The sequence below is a fragment of the Anomaloglossus baeobatrachus genome, chromosome 3, assembly GCF_048569485.1.
Source record: "Anomaloglossus baeobatrachus isolate aAnoBae1 chromosome 3, aAnoBae1.hap1, whole genome shotgun sequence".
Taxonomy (NCBI): Eukaryota; Metazoa; Chordata; class Amphibia; order Anura; family Aromobatidae; genus Anomaloglossus; species Anomaloglossus baeobatrachus.
Genome location: NC_134355.1, coordinates 214160430 through 214182172, shown reverse-complemented (window position 1 = coordinate 214182172; position 21743 = coordinate 214160430). Strand labels below are relative to the sequence as shown.

General features: G+C 45.0%; 1 protein-coding gene across 5 annotated transcripts in view; it reads right to left on the bottom strand.

Moving 5' to 3' along the window:
• LOC142296298 (ras-related protein Rab-4A) overlaps window positions 1-21743 on the bottom strand; it is a 176540-nt gene that overhangs the window by 59902 nt on the left and 94895 nt on the right. For all 5 annotated transcript variants that reach the window (XR_012751617.1, XM_075339710.1, XM_075339712.1 and 2 more), the window contains exons 4-5: window positions 15196-15258; window positions 14608-14762 (exon numbers count right to left, since the gene is read on the bottom strand). Coding sequence is in view for 4 of the 5 variants with exons in the window: in XM_075339710.1 (XP_075195825.1) it covers window positions 14608-14762; window positions 15196-15258 (218 nt within the window). In the remaining variant the exon portion in view is untranslated. The remainder of the gene's footprint in view (window positions 1-14607; window positions 14763-15195; window positions 15259-21743) is intronic.

Sequence of the window (21743 nt, the reverse complement as noted above, 5' to 3'; positions counted from 1 at the left end):
CTCGACGCGTCCTACAGATACGATCAACCGCTGTCTTCTGGCCACTTCTGCTTTAGGGTCCGATCATTAACTTCCAGGGATATTCACTGCACTGCTCGTCACTTGCCAGTGTTCGGCCGTGTTCGCATGGTGTCATCAGGGTTCACCCTGAGTCCATGACTTATACCGGCTTCACACGGTACGATCTATCGTGCGATCGCGCGAGTGATCGTACCCGCCTCCGTCGTTTGTGAGTCACGGGCAATTAGTTGCCCGTGTCGCACAAAGTCGTTAACCCCCCATCACACGTACTTACCTCCAGGACGACCTCGCTGTGGGCAGCAAACATCCACTTCCTGAAGGGGGTGGGACGTTCGGCGTCACAGCGACGTCACACAGCGGCCAGCCAATAGAAGCGGAGGGGCGGAGATGAGCAGGACGTAAAATATCCCGCCCACCTCTTTCCTTCCGCATTGCCGGCGGGACGCAGGTAAGCTGTGTTCATCGTTCCCGGGGTGTCAAACGGAGCGGTGTGTGCTGCCCCGGGAACGATGAACAACCGGCGCACAGAAGAAGAAACGACTTTTTAAAAATGAGCGACGTGTAAACGAGCAACGATAAGGTGAGTATTTTTGCTCGTTCACCGTCGCTTGTAGCTGTCACACGCTACGATATATCAAACGATGCCGGATGTGCGTCACTCAAGACGTGACCCCGCCGACATATCGCCCGATATATTGTACAGTGTGATGCCGGCATTAGCCATGGATTGAACTTTGACTGTCACTGTCAGCCTGCTTCTTGCTGTGTAGAGACACTTGTCTGTACAGAGTGATGAAGCAGAGCTGACATTGCTCTCCCTGTGGACTACGACGGGCTAAGGATTTTTTTTTATACCCAAGATGGAGTCTCTAAAATGTTTGTTTTATTTCTAATTAAAAAAATTTTTTCTATGTGCTGTGGTTTTTTTTGTTTTTTTTTTTACTGTTTACTAGAAATTCATGGTGGCCATGTCTAATTTGGCGTGACACCATGAATTTCGAGCTTAGTACCAGCTGAGAATACAAAGCTGGTATTAACCCCTTTATTAACCAGTGTGCCACCGCCATCAGGGCAGCTGGACAAGCCGGGTAAAGCGCATGGAAACATAGCTAAGGAACAATGCGCCATTTCCAGGGGCGGCTGCAGGCTGTGGTTAGCGTGGGGGCCAAGAATGCTTGGGCCTTACCACACTGAGAATCCCAGCCCCCAACTACCTGGTTTTACCTGACTCGCAATCAAAATACGGCAGGAGCCAAGGCATTTTTTTTTTTTTATTATTTTTTTAAATAATTATAAAAAAAAAATAAATAAATGGGCTTCCTGTACAGTATTTTGATTGCCAGCCAAGGTAAAGCAAGGCAGCTGGGAGTAGCAGCCCGTAGCCGTCAGTTTTATCTGCGCTAAGAATCAAAAATACTGCGGAGCGCTATGATCATTTTTTTTCTTAATTTAAATTTTACACTACTATATGTGCGAGGGACCCGGGGTGGTGGCCTGGACCTCATGTAGAGAGGAAGCAGCGTGGGGGAGCTCCTGCCTGGATCCTGAATCATCCTGCACACCGGCCTTGCTGACAGGCACTACCGACCCTGGAAGGCTGCAACACTACTTATATCACTTGGGGAAGCGAGCACAGACAGGATATGCCGACCCGCAGCAGCAATAAAAGGGACAGAGACGCGCAGGAGCGCGCCTCTAAAGAATCCAATATGGCGCCGCCGGCATCCACACCATCCCGAGCTGGAGCAGTGGGAGTAGCAAGCAGGTTGGAGCGGTTTGCCAGAGTGGCCCCTGGCACAGAGCCTACCTACAACGAGGCACCCGATGGCAGCTCTGAACGGGCCCTGGAGCAGGGAGAAAACATACTCGACGGTGAGACTGTGAGTACCCTGGGCCCTCCATGTTCAGCAGCACAAGATATGCAGACACAGAGGCCTGCGCTGGCAGAGGGAGGAGGGGGAGATGTGGAGCAAACAACACCTGTTTTCACTGAGGCCATACTGAGAGACATTCTGGCAGCAATTAACTCTTGCAATACCACATTGGCCACTCTAAGCAGCCAGATGGGAACTGTCACCTCAGATATGGTCTGTATTAAACGTGAGCTGCAAGGGGTGACTGTCAGAATGGGGGAGCTGGAGGAAAGAGTGAGTACAACAGAGGATAAATTACCACCAATGTCACGAGAGCTGGGAAAGGCCACGCAAAATATCTCCACACTGCTAAACAAGGTGGATGATTTAGAGAACCGCTCCCGCAGAAGTAATTTGAGACTGGTGGGGTTCCGAGAGAGGATGGAGGGCAATGACCCATTGAATTTCTTTGAAAAATGGCTTAAAGACACCATGGGAAAAGACATACTATCCTCTTTCTTCACCATTGAAAGGGCGCACAGGGTCCCTGCACGTGCCCCACAGCCGGGAGCACCCCCACGTCCTATTCTGATTAAACTACTGCACTATAAAGATAGGGACACTATCCTGCGCAGAGCCAGAGATATCAAAGAACTTGCAATTGATGGGAGGAAGATATCAATATTTCCTGATTTCTCCATGGAAGTGCAACGTAAAAGAGCGCAATTTATTGAGATAAAAAAACGACTGCGCAACCTACAAGTGCCATACTCCATGATGTACCCTGCTAAGCTGCGGATTGCTGCGAACGGAGAGACTCATTTTTTTGATACGGCTGGGGCGGCACTGTCTTGGCTGGATATCAATGAGAGATCCCTGAGGAGGAAGAATACCTGAGATTTCCCTTTCTGCCGCCAGGCGTTGTTTTTATTTGGGACGCTATGCTGGTGAGCTCATTACAGTTAAATTCATCTAGGATCCAGGTTGGGAGACAGCCGGTTCATTGTGGACACACGCTGCACTAGCGAGTTGTGGACCCCCCTCCCTGCATGGACTTGGGGCGTATTTTTAGCCCTGATTCTCTCTATTTGGGAGAAATGTGTAAGATACACTTGATTTTGAGGGCAGGGGCACTGCGCACTGGTGTGCGGAGCCCTATCTCTCTCCTTGTTTTTCTTGTTTATTGTTGTATGATGCAATCTGTTTGGGAAGTGTGGTGTGCCTCAGTCGTGTCGCTCAACCTAATGTTTTTGAGAATCAGTGGAGAACGCCTCTCTCCTCCAGGTATGAAGTATCCGTCCGGATCATATCTTAGTCTACGCTTATGGCGACATCTTTAAATATTGTAGCGTGGAATGTTACAGGGCTCGGAGATGCGAACAAAAGATGTGCTATATTTACTCACCTACAGAAACTTTTACCGGCTATTTTATGTCTCTCCGAGACCCACATGGTCAGGGATAATGTTCATTGGCTGAGGAAGGGATGGATCGCGCATGAATATCATTCCACATACTCGACCCATGCACGGGGTGTGAGTGTGTTGGTGCACAAATCCATCCCGTTCTCATGTACCAAATCAGTGATTGACCCGGGGGGCAGATTTGTATGTTTGCTTTGCACGCTGTATGGTATACAATTTATTCTGGTTGCGATATATATCCCTCCACCATATTCAGTCGAACCGGTAAAAAGGATATTGTCTATTTTAGATTCCCTTCCATCTGTGCCGACGCTTTTGATAGGGATATAAGTAATTATTAAAATTCCCTATCTAGATAAATTACACTCGGGAAACATATCGGAGAACGCCGCCCCGACTTCATTTGCTAGAATGCTAACAGAGCTGGGTTTTGTAGATGTTTGGCGTGCCCAACACCCCACAACCAAACAATTCTCCTGTTACTCTAGCTCCCACCACACCATGTCACGGATAGACCTGGCTATTGGAAACGCACTTATGGCCTCATATACACAAAAGGTGGCCTACCTACCTAGAAGTGTATCTGATCACTCACCATTACATGTTACGCTTGCATGGGGAAACCCCCTCACTCTGCCCAGGCCTATCTGGAAACTTAATCCCTTCTGGATCCAGCTTATTGGGGGATCTTTATATGATAACATTCTAGAATACTTTCATCTTAATGAGTGCTCTGCACCGCCACACATAGTTTGGGACTCTATGAAAGCTGTGGTAAGGGGCATATATATTAGAGAAATATAAAAACGCAAAAATCAAACCAAATGTTACACCCAGAGTCTGATTCAGGAGGTATCTGATGCGGAGGCTGCGGTGGTGCTCAACCCGACAGTAGAAACTAAAAACACTCGAGAAGGCACAGATGTCACTCAAAGAAAATCTCATGTCGGTGGCAGAAAATAAACGCTATTTCCTTAAACAAAATTATTTTATGGCGGGGGAGGGCATGGGGCACCTACTAGCCACAGTCATTAGAGCACAGGAAGGATCTTCCTATATAAATAGGTTAAAGACGGAATCAGGTGACTTTGTAACAGCAAGCGAAGATATAATAAGAGAAATAAAGAGGTATTATATGCGGCTATACACATCAGACTGTGACCTCACGGAGACTGAGATTGAGCAGTATTTGGATGCTCTCTCTCTTCCTACACTGAGTGATGTAAACAGGGAATTGCTGGACCGGGACATCTCATTGGAAGAACTGGAGGAAGCGCTTGGCCAGACACAAAATGAAAAATCTCCGGGAACGGATGGCCTGCCTGGAGAGTTTTATAAGACGTATGCACCCTTACTGCTACCCAAACTACTTAAGGTATTTGAAGAGGCTGAAAGGCAGAGGGTCCTCCCTCTATGAGGGAAGCCTTAATAGTCTTAATATTAAAACCCGGAAAAGATCCAGAGATCCCGGATTCGTATCGCCCAATCTCTCTCCTACAAACAGACATTAAATTGCTGGCCAAGGTGCTCGCCAATAGGATGTCCCGAGTCATCTCATCTATAGTGCAGAGTGATCAGACAGGATTCATTCCATGCAGAGCCACATCTATGAATCTCAGGAAATTATATTTGGGAATTCAACATAGTTCTGAGGTACCGGGGGAAAGGGCAATTTTGTCTTTAGACGCCGCTAAGGCGTTCGATAGCCTTGAATGGGAATATATGTGGGCTGTACTTCGGAAAATGGGCTTTGGACATAGATTCATAAATTAGGTAAAACTGCTATATAACTCACTGGTGGCGAAGGTTAGGGTAAATGGCAGGGTCTCCGAGTCTTTTCCTCTTGGAAGAGGTACTAGACAGGGGTGCCCGCTTTCACCCTTGCTATTCGCGACTGCAGTGGAGCCGTTGGCAATGGCAATACGGAAATCCAGGGAGGTAGAGGGATTTCGGTGTGGAGCCGTGGAACAAAAGATATCATTATACGCAGACGATCTACTCTTATATTTAGACAGGGTACGTTCCTCGATTTTGCCGGCAATGAATATCATTCGGGAATTTGGACAGAGGTCTGGTCTACGAATCAACTGGTCCAAGTCGGCTTTAATGCCGTTGGACCCCCTTCCGGGGGACTTTTCGGACTTACAGATTCCAGTTCCTGTGGTCCGGGAGTTTAAATATCTGGGAGTAATTGTCAGCCCAATCCCGAAGGATTTCCAGGCCCTAAATCTGGAACCCCTGTTACAGCGATTCAGAGCAAAAGTGCATACCTGGTGCCGTTTGCCGCTATCAAATATCGGCAGATCCAATTTAATTAAAATGGTAATGATGCCACAATTACTATACCTTATACATAATTCTCCAGTGTGGATATGTAGGGAATTTTTTGTAAAAATTAATACAATATTCCGGGAACTTATTTGGAAGAAAAAGCAAGCTAGGATTCGACTGGAAGTGCTACAGCGGGGAAAGGAGGAGGGAGGACTGGCGGTACCAAACCCGTATATATACTATATAGCCTCCCAGATGCAACATCTGAGGGGTTGGGGCAAAGAAGGAGGGTATGATACCAGTGGTGATATAGTGAGATCCGGTTGGATGTGGGACAAAGACAGATAAATGGGGCACGATATCCCCCACTGGCTATGATATTCCGGGTGTGGGACAGGGGTAAGTCTCTTTTGGGGATAAGCGGACCTACAGAGTTCTGGCCACTGTGGCAGAACCCCGACTTGCCAGAAATTAAAAAATTAGTAGGGTTCAGAGGATGGGAGGATAAAAGGGATCCATTTAGTGTCACAAGTACTACAAAATAATACTCTTAAAAGCTTTGAACAACTGAGAACGGAGTTTCACCTTCCGCATGTCTTCTTTTATCAGTATTTGCAGCTGAGACACGCACTGGAAAGACAGGGGAGGACAAACCCGGTAACAGTGACACATAATCAAACATTACATAGGCTGCTTACATCTGAGTCCTCTAAGGGTCTTATTTCAGAACTATATAAAAAATTACCACCTGCCCATCTGGAAACACATCCATTGATTGTTAAAAGCAAATGGGAACGAGACGTCGGTCCCCTGACGGAAGGCCAGTGGTCTGATATATTGGAACAAGTTCCTAAACTGGCGGTATCGGGAGTGCCAAAAGCTGTCTCAAATATATCTCATCCACAGGGTATATAAAACTCCCAATCTACTATTTAAGATGGGACTCAGACCAAACACACAGTGTGTGTTAGGTGTGGACAGGATGATGCCCATTTGATGCATGTTATGTGGGAGTGTGGACACATTGGTGATTTCTGGAACCAAACCCTGGGACTTATAGATCAAATATATCATATCACAATACCACCGTCGCCCCGCCTGTGCCTGTTGAGACTGTGGGAAGGAGAAGTGGATCCGGATTCTCCAACAGCTCTGGGAATAGCCCGTATCTTATACCAAGCAAGAAAGCTACTTGCATATCACTGGTTAGACCCTCTACCACCAACATTACCAGAGCTCAAAAACAAATTAAATGTCATAAGATTGGAAAGGGGAGTTTATTTAAAAAGAAAAACATTGAAAAAGTTTTACAACATTTGGCGGCCATGGATGGATTTGCCGGGCCTACCCTCTAGTGCACTGGTTCGGGATGCAATGCTGGACCAGTTACTGTTGTGCCTGCAGTGATGGCATGTGTGAGGAAGGGAATTAAAACTAGTTTTTTCTTTGGCGAAGTGGACTTTGAATGAAGAGGTGAGAGAGGACTGGAACGGTTTCATGGATGACTGCACGGAGAGGGAGGGGCGGGAGAGTATAGCAATATGATGTGAAGCGACACGGCTGATGGAGGAGGTGTTTCTATTAGTCTGAGGTATTATTGCATAATTTAAGTTTTGTTTTTGTAGAGCCACGAGGTTTGTAGGCTCAAGCTATATAATACAATTATGATTTGAGAACTCTATTATATTTACATACATGCAGAGAAAGAACCTGATTTATAAATCACATGTGTTTATCTGTTTATTGTTATCAGTTATATGAAAAGTGAAATACTCTCTATATTGATCCCTAATGATTTAATAAAAAAAGATCTGATTTAAAAAAAATATGTGCGAGGGACCCAGCAGCGTCTGTGATTGTCTGTTATTTTACATAAATTAAAAAAAAAAAAAAAAAAAAATCAACTTAAGTGGTTTCATAACTTCTTATATACTTTTATTTGTGTCATATTTCAAAGGATTGTTGAAAATCCACTTGTGACTTTTAGGATCGCTACTTCCAATAGGTGGCGCTGTGCTAGAGTTTGTCTCCTTTACTGGAGAGACAATTTGAATATTTCCCAGAGGGGCATTGCAGCTATAAGTCCCCTTACCTGGCAGCCAGACTGGCTTGCAAAGTCTCCTTAAGGAGAATAGTGTTCCCCCGTGGTCCCCACATAGCTTTCTCATGAGCCAGATCAGACACCCCCATACTTTGCACTGACGAGGGGCAAGCACCCCGAAACACCGTGTCTGCAAATTGGGATTCTGATCTGGCTTATATATCCTGAGTCATATTTCAAAGGATTGTTGAAAATCCACTTGTGACTTTTAGGATCGCTACTTCCAATAGGTGGCGCTGTGCTAGAGTTTGTCTCCTTTACTGGAGAGACAATTTGAATATTTCCCAGAGGGGCATTGCAGCTATAAGTCCCCTTACCTGGCAGCCAGACTGGCTTGCAAAGTCTCCTTAAGGAGAATAGTGTTCCCCCGTGGTCCCCACATAGCTTTCTCATGAGCCAGATCAGACACCCCCATACTTTGCACTGACGAGGGGCAAGCACCCCGAAACACCGTGTCTGCAAATTGGGATTCTGATCTGGCTTATATATCCTGAGTCATATTTCAAAGGATTGTTGAAAATCCACTTGTGACTTTTAGGATCGCTACTTCCAATAGGTGGCGCTGTGCTAGAGTTTGTCTCCTTTACTGGAGAGACAATTTGAATATTTCCCAGAGGGGCATTGCAGCTATAAGTCCCCTTACCTGGCAGCCAGACTGGCTTGCAAAGTCTCCTTAAGGAGAATAGTGTTCCCCCGTGGTCCCCACATAGCTTTCTCATGAGCCAGATCAGACACCCCCATACTTTGCACTGACGAGGGGCAAGCACCCCGAAACACCGTGTCTGCAAATTGGGATTCTGATCTGGCTTATATATCCTGAGTCATATTTCAAAGGATTGTTGAAAATCCACTTGTGACTTTTAGGATCGCTACTTCCAATAGGTGGCGCTGTGCTAGAGTTTGTCTCCTTTACTGGAGAGACAATTTGAATATTTCCCAGAGGGGCATTGCAGCTATAAGTCCCCTTACCTGGCAGCCAGACTGGCTTGCAAAGTCTCCTTAAGGAGAATAGTGTTCCCCCGTGGTCCCCACATAGCTTTCTCATGAGCCAGATCAGACACCCCCATACTTTGCACTGACGAGGGGCAAGCACCCCGAAACACCGTGTCTGCAAATTGGGATTCTGATCTGGCTTATATATCCTGAGTCATATTTCAAAGGATTGTTGAAAATCCACTTGTGACTTTTAGGATCGCTACTTCCAATAGGTGGCGCTGTGCTAGAGTTTGTCTCCTTTACTGGAGAGACAATTTGAATATTTCCCAGAGGGGCATTGCAGCTATAAGTCCCCTTACCTGGCAGCCAGACTGGCTTGCAAAGTCTCCTTAAGGAGAATAGTGTTCCCCCGTGGTCCCCACATAGCTTTCTCATGAGCCAGATCAGACACCCCCATACTTTGCACTGACGAGGGGCAAGCACCCCGAAACACCGTGTCTGCAAATTGGGATTCTGATCTGGCTTATATATCCTGAGTCATATTTCAAAGGATTGTTGAAAATCCACTTGTGACTTTTAGGATCGCTACTTCCAATAGGTGGCGCTGTGCTAGAGTTTGTCTCCTTTACTGGAGAGACAATTTGAATATTTCCCAGAGGGGCATTGCAGCTATAAGTCCCCTTACCTGGCAGCCAGACTGGCTTGCAAAGTCTCCTTAAGGAGAATAGTGTTCCCCCGTGGTCCCCACATAGCTTTCTCATGAGCCAGATCAGACACCCCCATACTTTGCACTGACGAGGGGCAAGCACCCCGAAACACCGTGTCTGCAAATTGGGATTCTGATCTGGCTTATATATCCTGAGTCATATTTCAAAGGATTGTTGAAAATCCACTTGTGACTTTTAGGATCGCTACTTCCAATAGGTGGCGCTGTGCTAGAGTTTGTCTCCTTTACTGGAGAGACAATTTGAATATTTCCCAGAGGGGCATTGCAGCTATAAGTCCCCTTACCTGGCAGCCAGACTGGCTTGCAAAGTCTCCTTAAGGAGAATAGTGTTCCCCCGTGGTCCCCACATAGCTTTCTCATGAGCCAGATCAGACACCCCCATACTTTGCACTGACGAGGGGCAAGCACCCCGAAACACCGTGTCTGCAAATTGGGATTCTGATCTGGCTTATATATCCTGAGTCATATTTCAAAGGATTGTTGAAAATCCACTTGTGACTTTTAGGATCGCTACTTCCAATAGGTGGCGCTGTGCTAGAGTTTGTCTCCTTTACTGGAGAGACAATTTGAATATTTCCCAGAGGGGCATTGCAGCTATAAGTCCCCTTACCTGGCAGCCAGACTGGCTTGCAAAGTCTCCTTAAGGAGAATAGTGTTCCCCCGTGGTCCCCACATAGCTTTCTCATGAGCCAGATCAGACACCCCCATACTTTGCACTGACGAGGGGCAAGCACCCCGAAACACCGTGTCTGCAAATTGGGATTCTGATCTGGCTTATATATCCTGAGTCATATTTCAAAGGATTGTTGAAAATCCACTTGTGACTTTTAGGATCGCTACTTCCAATAGGTGGCGCTGTGCTAGAGTTTGTCTCCTTTACTGGAGAGACAATTTGAATATTTCCCAGAGGGGCATTGCAGCTATAAGTCCCCTTACCTGGCAGCCAGACTGGCTTGCAAAGTCTCCTTAAGGAGAATAGTGTTCCCCCGTGGTCCCCACATAGCTTTCTCATGAGCCAGATCAGACACCCCCATACTTTGCACTGACGAGGGGCAAGCACCCCGAAACACCGTGTCTGCAAATTGGGATTCTGATCTGGCTTATATATCCTGAGTCATATTTCAAAGGATTGTTGAAAATCCACTTGTGACTTTTAGGATCGCTACTTCCAATAGGTGGCGCTGTGCTAGAGTTTGTCTCCTTTACTGGAGAGACAATCTGAATATTTCCCAGAGGGGCATTGCAGCTATAAGTCCCCTTACCTGGCAGCCAGACTGGCTTGCAAAGTCTCCTTAAGGAGAATAGTGTTCCCCCGTGGTCCCCACATAGCTTTCTCATGAGCCAGATCAGACACCCCCATACTTTGCACTGACGAGGGGCAAGCACCCCGAAACACCGTGTCTGCAAATTGGGATTCTGATCTGGCTTATATATCCTGAGTCATATTTCAAAGGATTGTTGAAAATCCACTTGTGACTTTTAGGATCGCTACTTCCAATAGGTGGCGCTGTGCTAGAGTTTGTCTCCTTTACTGGAGAGACAATTTGAATATTTCCCAGAGGGGCATTGCAGCTATAAGTCCCCTTACCTGGCAGCCAGACTGGCTTGCAAAGTCTCCTTAAGGAGAATAGTGTTCCCCCGTGGTCCCCACATAGCTTTCTCATGAGCCAGATCAGACACCCCCATACTTTGCACTGACGAGGGGCAAGCACCCCGAAACACCGTGTCTGCAAATTGGGATTCTGATCTGGCTTATATATCCTGAGTCATATTTCAAAGGATTGTTGAAAATCCACTTGTGACTTTTAGGATCGCTACTTCCAATAGGTGGCGCTGTGCTAGAGTTTGTCTCCTTTACTGGAGAGACAATTTGAATATTTCCCAGAGGGGCATTGCAGCTATAAGTCCCCTTACCTGGCAGCCAGACTGGCTTGCAAAGTCTCCTTAAGGAGAATAGTGTTCCCCCGTGGTCCCCACATAGCTTTCTCATGAGCCAGATCAGACACCCCCATACTTTGCACTGACGAGGGGCAAGCACCCCGAAACACCGTGTCTGCAAATTGGGATTCTGATCTGGCTTATATATCCTGAGTCATATTTCAAAGGATTGTTGAAAATCCACTTGTGACTTTTAGGATCGCTACTTCCAATAGGTGGCGCTGTGCTAGAGTTTGTCTCCTTTACTGGAGAGACAATTTGAATATTTCCCAGAGGGGCATTGCAGCTATAAGTCCCCTTACCTGGCAGCCAGACTGGCTTGCAAAGTCTCCTTAAGGAGAATAGTGTTCCCCCGTGGTCCCCACATAGCTTTCTCATGAGCCAGATCAGACACCCCCATACTTTGCACTGACGAGGGGCAAGCACCCCGAAACACCGTGTCTGCAAATTGGGATTCTGATCTGGCTTATATATCCTGAGTCATATTTCAAAGGATTGTTGAAAATCCACTTGTGACTTTTAGGATCGCTACTTCCAATAGGTGGCGCTGTGCTAGAGTTTGTCTCCTTTACTGGAGAGACAATTTGAATATTTCCCAGAGGGGCATTGCAGCTATAAGTCCCCTTACCTGGCAGCCAGACTGGCTTGCAAAGTCTCCTTAAGGAGAATAGTGTTCCCCCGTGGTCCCCACATAGCTTTCTCATGAGCCAGATCAGACACCCCCATACTTTGCACTGACGAGGGGCAAGCACCCCGAAACACCGTGTCTGCAAATTGGGATTCTGATCTGGCTTATATATCCTGAGTCATATTTCAAAGGATTGTTGAAAATCCACTTGTGACTTTTAGGATCGCTACTTCCAATAGGTGGCGCTGTGCTAGAGTTTGTCTCCTTTACTGGAGAGACAATTTGAATATTTCCCAGAGGGGCATTGCAGCTATAAGTCCCCTTACCTGGCAGCCAGACTGGCTTGCAAAGTCTCCTTAAGGAGAATAGTGTTCCCCCGTGGTCCCCACATAGCTTTCTCATGAGCCAGATCAGACACCCCCATACTTTGCACTGACGAGGGGCAAGCACCCCGAAACACCGTGTCTGCAAATTGGGATTCTGATCTGGCTTATATATCCTGAGTCATATTTCAAAGGATTGTTGAAAATCCACTTGTGACTTTTAGGATCGCTACTTCCAATAGGTGGCGCTGTGCTAGAGTTTGTCTCCTTTACTGGAGAGACAATTTGAATATTTCCCAGAGGGGCATTGCAGCTATAAGTCCCCTTACCTGGCAGCCAGACTGGCTTGCAAAGTCTCCTTAAGGAGAATAGTGTTCCCCCGTGGTCCCCACATAGCTTTCTCATGAGCCAGATCAGACACCCCCATACTTTGCACTGACGAGGGGCAAGCACCCCGAAACACCGTGTCTGCAAATTGGGATTCTGATCTGGCTTATATATCCTGAGTCATATTTCAAAGGATTGTTGAAAATCCACTTGTGACTTTTAGGATCGCTACTTCCAATAGGTGGCGCTGTGCTAGAGTTTGTCTCCTTTACTGGAGAGACAATTTGAATACTTTTATTTGAACATTGCAGTTGACAAACTATGGGCCTAATTCATCAAGACCAGCATTGTTCACACCAGTCTTGATGAGGAGATGTGCTTGAGTCAGACGTGCTTGAGTCAGATGCTCCAGATTCATGAAGTGGCGTACACATCTTCATAAATCCGGGGCATCGGAAAGGTGGCATACACTTCTGTGCGTCTCGTCACAGATCCTACTCAAGTCCCTGAGGATATTGCTTTGTTCCCTAATGTCTAAGGGTTCCTTAAGGTTTTTGTTCTATGTCTGGGTTCTGGAACAACTGGAGGGCGAGCTGAAGTTGGACTTTTATTTTTCCTTTGTTAACTGGTGTAAACTGCTTTACACCTTAACGACTGCGGGCAATAATATGTCCTAGCGGTCATAGTGTTAATTTCCGCAGACTGCATCAAACAGCCTGCGGCGATCAGCGCACATGTTAGCCGATTTATACAGCTGACATGTATACCTGTTAGGTAAGCGAGGAATCGCTATCCGCCTGAGCCTTTTAACCCCTTAAATGGCACTGTCAAGATGGGACAGCGCCATATTAACGGCTATAGCGGTAGATCCGTGCTCCCAGGCCGATACCAAAAGTCACGTTACGTGATAACGTGGATCGGGTGGTTGTCATGATAGCACAGAGTCACGTGATGACTCCTGTGCTCACATGACTCAGGTTCTGTAAGAAACAGCAGAGTTCTGCTTGTTACAAGAGATGATCATTCCTCCCAGTCTGAGCGATGCTGCTCTGATCGGGAGAAATGAATGAGCAATCAGACTGCTGATCATTCTACTCCCCTAGGGAATCTAGTAAAAGTTAAAAAAATAAAAAAGTTAACAAATATTTGAAGAAAAAAAAAAATAATAAATAAAGTTCAAATCACCCCCCTTTTTGCCTTATTGAAAATTAAAAAGGTTAAAAAAATAAAAGAAAATATACACATTTGGTGTCGCCGAGTTCAGAAATGCCAGATAATACAAAATCAATTAATCTGATCGGTAAACGGCGTAGCGACAAAATTCCAAACGCCAAAATTACGTTTTTTGGTCGCTACACATTTTGCATTAACAGGCGATCAAAATGTAGCATCTACCAGTAAAAACATCAGCTCGAGACGCAAAAAATAAGTAGTCACTGAGCACCAGATCCTAAAAAATTAGAACATTACGAGTTGTGGAAAATGGCGCAAAATGTACGCCAACTTTTTCAGACAAACTTCTGATTTTTTTTCTTAACCCCTTAGATAAAAGTAAACCTATACATGTTTGGTGTCTATGAACTCGCACCGACTTCAGGCATCAAACTGACATCAGTTTTACTATATAGGGAACACAGTGAATAAAATATCTCAAAAACAATAGTGCAATCAGACTTGTTTTTGCAATTTTACCGCATTTGAAAATTTTTTTGCTGTTTTCCAGTACAAGATATGGTAAAACTCATGGTTTCATTTAAAAGTACAGCTCATGCCACAAAAAACGAGCCATCATATGAGCAGATTGACTGAAAAATAAAAAAAAGTTACGTCTCTCAAAAGAAGAATGGCGAAAAAAAACAAATCTGAAAGCGCAAAATTGGCCGGTTGTGCAGGCGTTAATGAATTGGTGGCAACGATTTTAGAGCAAATCTGCAGATAGGACTCGATAGGATTCGGTGACTGTGAACACAGATCACGTATGTACTGTGATGCTGCCCAAAAATCACTGTAGATAATTTCCTCTACATTTTCACATATATTAAAATACACTATTACTCACCATTTTCTTGTGCAAACCGAGAAGCTTCCAAAAATGTAACTTCACGGTCAGCATCTAAGTCTTTTTTGTTTCCACAAAGGATTATTACAATGTTCTGACTAGCCAGCATTCGAGCATCTGTTAGCCAGTTGGTGAGGGCATTGTAGGTTTCTCGACTGTATTTGGAACAAAAAAAAACAAATTTAAAGCTGAAATTAAATGAAACAGTAACTATACTTCTGCAAAGTGATCTATAAACATGCAAGGTGCAAACATCAGAGATTAGACTTATTACAAGCATAAAAAAAAGGGCCCTTTTTCAGAATTTCTGTTGTTCTTCCCGATTATTGTGCATTAATTAAACCTATTGTTTTTCATTACTCATCTTTGGTAACGTTGCCATTAAATTTTCAGTTTTTGTAATGAAAGTAATTGCAATCTGAAGCAACATTTACACAAAGCATAGCTGCCAAGCATATGGCTATCACAGATCCGCTTATTACAACACACCAGCAGGTAGGATTTTAGCTGGATAACAGCCCTTCCTGTTCAAATGGGTAGAGGGAAAAAAAAACCAAAAAAAAAAAACCCACAGGTTTTCCATTTTACCTTGTGATGTCATAGACCAGTAAAGCACCAGCAGCTCCTCGGTAATAACTCCGTGTAACTGATCTGAACAAGAGACAAACAAAAAGAAAAAAAAAATGAGGGCACAAATGTATGGTGGCATAAATAACTAATTGATGTGTTCCACCTATTGCGAGAATGGGGCCCCAGACCTGTGGTGACAGGAGAGATGGCTACACATGCAGTAGTTCTTTCCATTCACTGACGAGAAAGTTACAAATATGGGAGGTTTGGCTGTACTCAGAGCTCCTAAAGCAGTGACCAGAGAAAATGGCTGCACGCACGGCCAGCTTTCCTATACCTGTAGGTTGGGCAGCAGCCTGAGCACAGGATCAGTATTGGACACCACCACTGTCTCTGGAAGTCTAAAAGACTGGACAGTTAGGCGTATCTTAAGGAAATGCCATAAATGTCTGTCATGGTACAATTCCTTTTATGTTCAATCTATTTTTATTGGAAGTTATCAGGATTACAAAAAAAACCAACATAAAGTCATATAACAAGTTATGCAATGAAAGCAATCTGCAGAGAGCAGCCTGCCGGTGTCCCGTACAAGCAGCATATCGATTCTTAGGCATTTTCAAAACCTTTGAAGCGTGTGTAATGATGAACACAACAAGTTCGTGGATTTGCAGTACCAAAATTGAAATTCAGAGAATATATGCAAAGAACGTATTCTTATTCAAAACTTCAAAAATTTAAAGATTTAAAGATTATGCCGATGTTCAGACTGCTAGTATTAAGAAAAGTAAGCTCAGGAGTAGAAATGTCAAGTTTCAAATTTAGAAGCGGGGATCAAGCAAGCCTAGTAAGTTAATACTTTAGTATTCCCTTGCTTAATGGAAAAAACTTGCTGACCGGAGCCATTAAAATTGTGAATGAAACAACAAAAATATTTATAAAATCATATATACATATCTCTCATTATTCCAATATAAGATCAGCAGAAAATACCATAGGCATAAAGAGTTTGAAAGAATAAGAAAGGAAAAGGATATGGAGGAGAAAGCAGAAGGAGAGAAGAGGAAAGTGGGGAAGAGATGGGGAGAAAGAAAGGAGATGGAGAGGGGGAGGAAGGGGGGGGGAGGGGGTTCCTCTGAGGTCTACATCTTCAAAACAGTTTATGGAAGTCAGGTGAATCCCTAAACATTATCCAATCGTTCCAGGTCCTGTAAAATTTATCTCTGGTGTCCACGCTCTCGGCTGCGAGCTCCTCCATCCTACAAATATTTGCCATCTCCATGTACCACTCGGAAATAGGAGGGATTATGGAAGTTTTCCAGTATCTAGGAATGGTGGAGCGTGCCGCCGCAAGGCAGAACCGCAGAATATCTCGCTTATGATATGTGATAGCGTGAGGTAAGACGGAGAGGAGTGTTATCTTGGGACAGTTCTCAACTGTTTTCCCAGTTATGAGATGGTAGTTCGAGAGTACTTTTTGCCAGAACTGCTGTATTCCTTCACATTCCCACCAAATGTGAGTCATTGTGCCAACCTCCCGTTCACATCTCCAACACATTGCTGACACCGTAGGGAATATTGAATGAAGCTTAGCTGGAAATTGGTACCATCTCGTCAAGATTTTAAAATTTTTCTCCTGTGTGGCGCACGTAGCTGATAATTTATGTGTGAATAAAAAGCATTTTTCCCATTCAGCTGGTGAGATATGTTGTTTCAGCTCACTTTCCCAAGCCAACTGGTAGCCTCGTTTGCCTGAGGTCCCAATTTCATTGAGAATGCTGTACAGCTGAGAAACCGGGCGTTCAGGCTGATCTTTTTTCGTAAACAGTTTTTCAATGGCGTTGTATGTGTCTCGAACTCGGCCACTGGACCCCAGCGCGGATACAAAGGCCTGCAGCTGAAAAAATTCCAACCACTTCCTTCCCCCGCCCAGATGCTGAGCTTGAAAAAATTGGAGGGACGGAACCTTGCCATCAATCAGGATGCTCCCCAACCGGGTGTCCTCCTCTGCCCTCCAGCCGAGAAAGCTTCTTTGTTGATATCCTGGGCGGAACGATGGAGTGGAGAATAAAGGTGTGAGAGGACCAATATGTTGTGTAGGGGATAACTTATTGGATATTGTATGCCAGACCCTAAGAGTGTCTTTGGTGAAGTCTGAGTATGAACCCACCTCAGAGAGGTCAGTGATGGGCAGCCATGGAAGGTGATGAAGTGGTATCTCCAGCCCCTCCTGCTCCACCTGTATCCACTGCTTGGAGACCTTGTTAAAATGCCAGTCCACCAGGCGGGACATGGCCGCAGCCTGCATGTAGCCCCTAAAATTGGGGAGACCGGCCCCACCCAGTGCCCTAGGGAGGATCAGGGTGCGGAGATTAATTCTAGGCTTCAACCTACCCCACACGAAACGAATGATAGCTGATTGAAGGCTACAAAAGAAGCTGGAGGGGGGGGAAATGGGGATAGTCTGAAAATAATATAGAAAACGTGGCAGAATGTCCATTTTCACCACATTCATTCTACCCATCCATGATAATTTTAGACCCCCGTAAGATTTAAAGTTTTTGATTGTGCTCTCTAGCAGTGGTAGGTAATTGAGTGTGTAGAGCTTCGAGATGTCTGTCGGTATGTGGATGCCCAAGTATTTGATGGTGGAAGGTCGCCATTTAAATGGGAAGTTGTCTCTTGCCCTTGTAACGTCCTCCTGAGACAGCGAAATATTTAAGGCTTCTGACTTTGTGAGGTTAACTTTAAAGTTACTAAGGAGGCTGAATCTTTCGAACTCTTTCATTATGGCTGGGCACGAAATATGGGGTTGGGAGACATATACTAGTAGGTCATCCGCATACAATGCAATTTTATGGTGTTTATCCCCGACCTGAATCCCCTTAATGTTTATGTTTCCCCTAAGTGCATTGGCTAAGTGTTCCATGACCACTACGTATAAGAGAGGGGACAAGGGGCATCCCTGTCTAGTCCCATTTCTCACCGCAATGGAAGAAGATAATGTCCCGTTAATTCTCACTCTGGCTGATGGATTGTCATATAGAGCATTAATTCTCTGTAGGAACCGGGGTCCCAAACCCAATTGCTCCAGAGCTGCCTTCAGAAAGCTCCAATGGACCCTGTCGAAGGCCTTCTCTGCATCAATACTCAGAAGACCCAATGGGATTGATTTTTTCTTGGCCTTAGCAATAAGGGATAGAGTTTTGATCGTATTATCTCTTGCCTCCCGACCCTTAATGAACCCAACTTGGTCCAAGTTAATAACGGAGGGCAGGAGTGGTGCCAGCTTGTCGGCTAATAACTTGGAATAAAGTTTAAGGTCTATATTCAAAATAGATATGGGTCTATAGTTTGAAGCTAGAGATGGATCCTTCCCTGGTTTGGGGATCACGCTAATGTGGGCTTCTAAGGATTGTGGTGTTAACCGTGACTCTCCATCAATTGAGTTGAACGTTTTGGTCATAATCGGTGTTAATTGATCTTTGAGTATTTTATAAAAGGCAGGGGTAAACCCGTCTGGGCCTGGAGATTTTCCTGAGGGTGTGTTTTGAATTGCATTACAGATATCAGATTCTAAGAAATCTCCCTCCAGTGCCTCTACAGCGAGGCTATCTAAGGGGGGTAGGGCCGTCTCCTGCACATATCTCTCAATTTTCCCTATCAGAGCCGCTGGCTGTATTTCCGAGTATTGCCCTTTGATATTATAAAGGTCCTCGTAATAAGACCGGAAGGTTTCCAGTATTACTGTCGGGTCATGAGATTTTTTATTGCCTCTAGTGGTAATACAAGGAATATAAGAGGTGTTGGCCCGGGGGTGTAAGAGTCGCGCTAGGGGGCGGCCGCATTTAATCGGAGGATGTATAATAATAACCTCGGATTCTCTCTCTGTGTCGTGAGTATTTCTGATCCAGTAGGTCTCTAAGCGTAACCCTCTTAAGGACCAATTCGGCCAGAACCGTAGAAGTGCGTGTTAATTTATGTAAATTTTCTAGTTCGTGGATTTGTGTCAGCAACTCCTCTACCTCCTTCGTCTTTTCCCTTTTAATCCTGGAGCCATGTTTGATTAGTACTCCACGAAGGACACATTTCAATGCTTCCCATTGGGTAGGCAAAGAAGTCGGATCAGAGCCATGTATTTGTGTAAAGGAGTCAATTGAGGATTTCAGTTCTTCTAGGCAAAGAGTGTCTTTAAGTAGATTGTTATTCAATCGCCATGTCCATGAGCGTTGGGGAAAGGATGGGACCTGAAGGGATACGTAAATTGGGGCGTGATCGGACCAGAGAATTTCCCCTATGTCCGCCTTTGGGTTCCAAGCCAAGGCCCCATGGCTCACCAAGAAGAGATCTATTCTACTGTATGTATTGTGTGATGGGGAATAATATGTGTAGTCTCTACCTTGGGGGTTTAGAGTTCTCCACACATCTATCAGCCGGAGGGCATGGAGGGTCCGATTCAAGGCACGAAATTCTCTGATACGAGTGGTGTTCCGTCCAGATGAGGAGTCCAAGGCCGAGTTCATTGTGAAGTTGAAGTCACCTCCAATTACTGTTGTTCCTTCTGCAAAATCAGCGAGTAATGCTAAAAGGGTTCTGCAATGAGAGATCTGATTAGTGTTAGGAAGGTACCAGTTTGCCAGTGTGAACAGAATGTTTGCTATTTTCAATTTAAGGAAAATATATCGACCCTGTTCGTCAATGTTTGAGTCTACTATAGTGTGTACCAGTTGTTTATGGAGTGCAATCGAGACCCCTTTTGATCTGGATTCGGGGTTGGTACTATGAAACCACACAGGGAAAAATCTGTCTCGAAATGTGGGTACATGATCTTTTTTAAAATGTGTCTCCTGTAACATAAGGACATGGACTTGTTTCTTATGCATAGAGTACAGGACCTGTGAACGCTTTTGAGGGGTGTTAAAGCCTCGTATGTTAATTGAGCAACAGTTAAGTGTAGTCATGTTGCTCTGGGGACCTCAGAGGTCTAAGGAGGGGAGTCAAGTGTAGGCAAAGGTATGTGTAGGACGCCAAGAAATGGAAAAGGGGGAGAGGTCTAGAGAGTTGAGTTCAAGTAGGAAAGTAGGAAAGTAGGACTGACAATATGGGGGATCGAGAAAAGAAGAGAAGAAGAGAAGAGAGAAAGAGAGAGAGAGAGAAAGAGAAAAGAAAAAAAAAAAAAAAAAGGGCGGGGAGAGGGGGGGGGAAGAGAAGAGGAAAGGAAAAGCGAGGGAGTGAAGAGGAAGAGGAGACTGTGTGAAGATATATAAGAATATATCTAAGTATAGTACTCAACAGATGGGTCGGTATGGGGGCAGAAAAGAAATGTAGGGGATAGAGAATATGAGATATATTAAGGATGTTTGACTATAGGTCAAGAAATCAAGAAATTAAGAAATTAAGAAAGGGGGGTCACTAATTTCTACTCCTGCCTGCAGTGAGTAGAGACCCAAAAGGGGGGACTGTCTTTCCACTAGGGATTAGTTCCCTGCCAAACCAGCCCCAGGCCCAAATGCTTAATACGGTGACCCTCAAGCTTAAACCGGTCACCCAGGAACATCCACAACCAGGAAGTAAGCAAATGCATAAACATAGACATAAACATGAAATATGAAATATGAAATATCAGGCCAAGCGGCCTGTTCTGATAATATTCATATACGTGTATGGTAACATTTTACATTTTACAAAAACATATTACGTAAGCCAAAAGGAAGTGTAGGAGTCATGTAGATACCACCATCATATCGATATTCCGTCGCTCAATGCTAATGATCAGAAGCTTGTCCACAGAAGCAAAGAAAAAGGGATGCCCATAAGAAGACCCTCCTCCGGATCTTACTGCGTGGAAAGTTCCTCAGAGGAAACTCAGCGAGGTTCAAAGTGGTGTAGTTCAATTCTAGGATGAAGATGAGGCGTTAGGCCTTCTGGTTTCTCCCCTCTGGAAGGTATCTCTGTTTCTCTGGATACGAGATCGTTGTGGGAGTGAAAGCATCCGGGCAGGTAAACTCTCCCCCCTTCTGTGTACCCTAGGCCAGTCCGCTGGAGGGATGTGGATCAAGGGAATCTGTAGAGCCGAGCAGAATTCCGGGAGATCATCCAGATTACGGAGCACTCGCAGGGAGCCTGCCTGGCGTACCTGTAGTCTGAAGGGGAATCCCCATGAGTAGAGAAAATTTTCTTGTCTTAAGACATCAAGAAGAGGTTTCAATGCTCGTCGTTTTTGTAGAGTATGGCGAGAAAGATCTTGCAAGAGCAGAATAGGAGTGCCCCTGAGTATAATTTGGCCCTTCTGACGTGCTTTAAATAAGATATCTTCTTTTTTTTTAAATTTATGGACTTTGCATATGACATCTCGCGGGTTAGCACCTTGCATTGGTTTTGGGCCTAGCGACCTGTGAGCTCTGTCCAATTCTAGTTTAGCATCTGGAGGGAGATCTAATATCGAGTTGAACAGATGGCGCAGTGTTCCGTCTAGGTCTTGTGGGCTCACCGATTCAGGGATACCCCTTACTCTGATATTGTTACGCCTTCCTCTATTTTCTAAATCGTCAAGGAGATCTGTCAGGTAT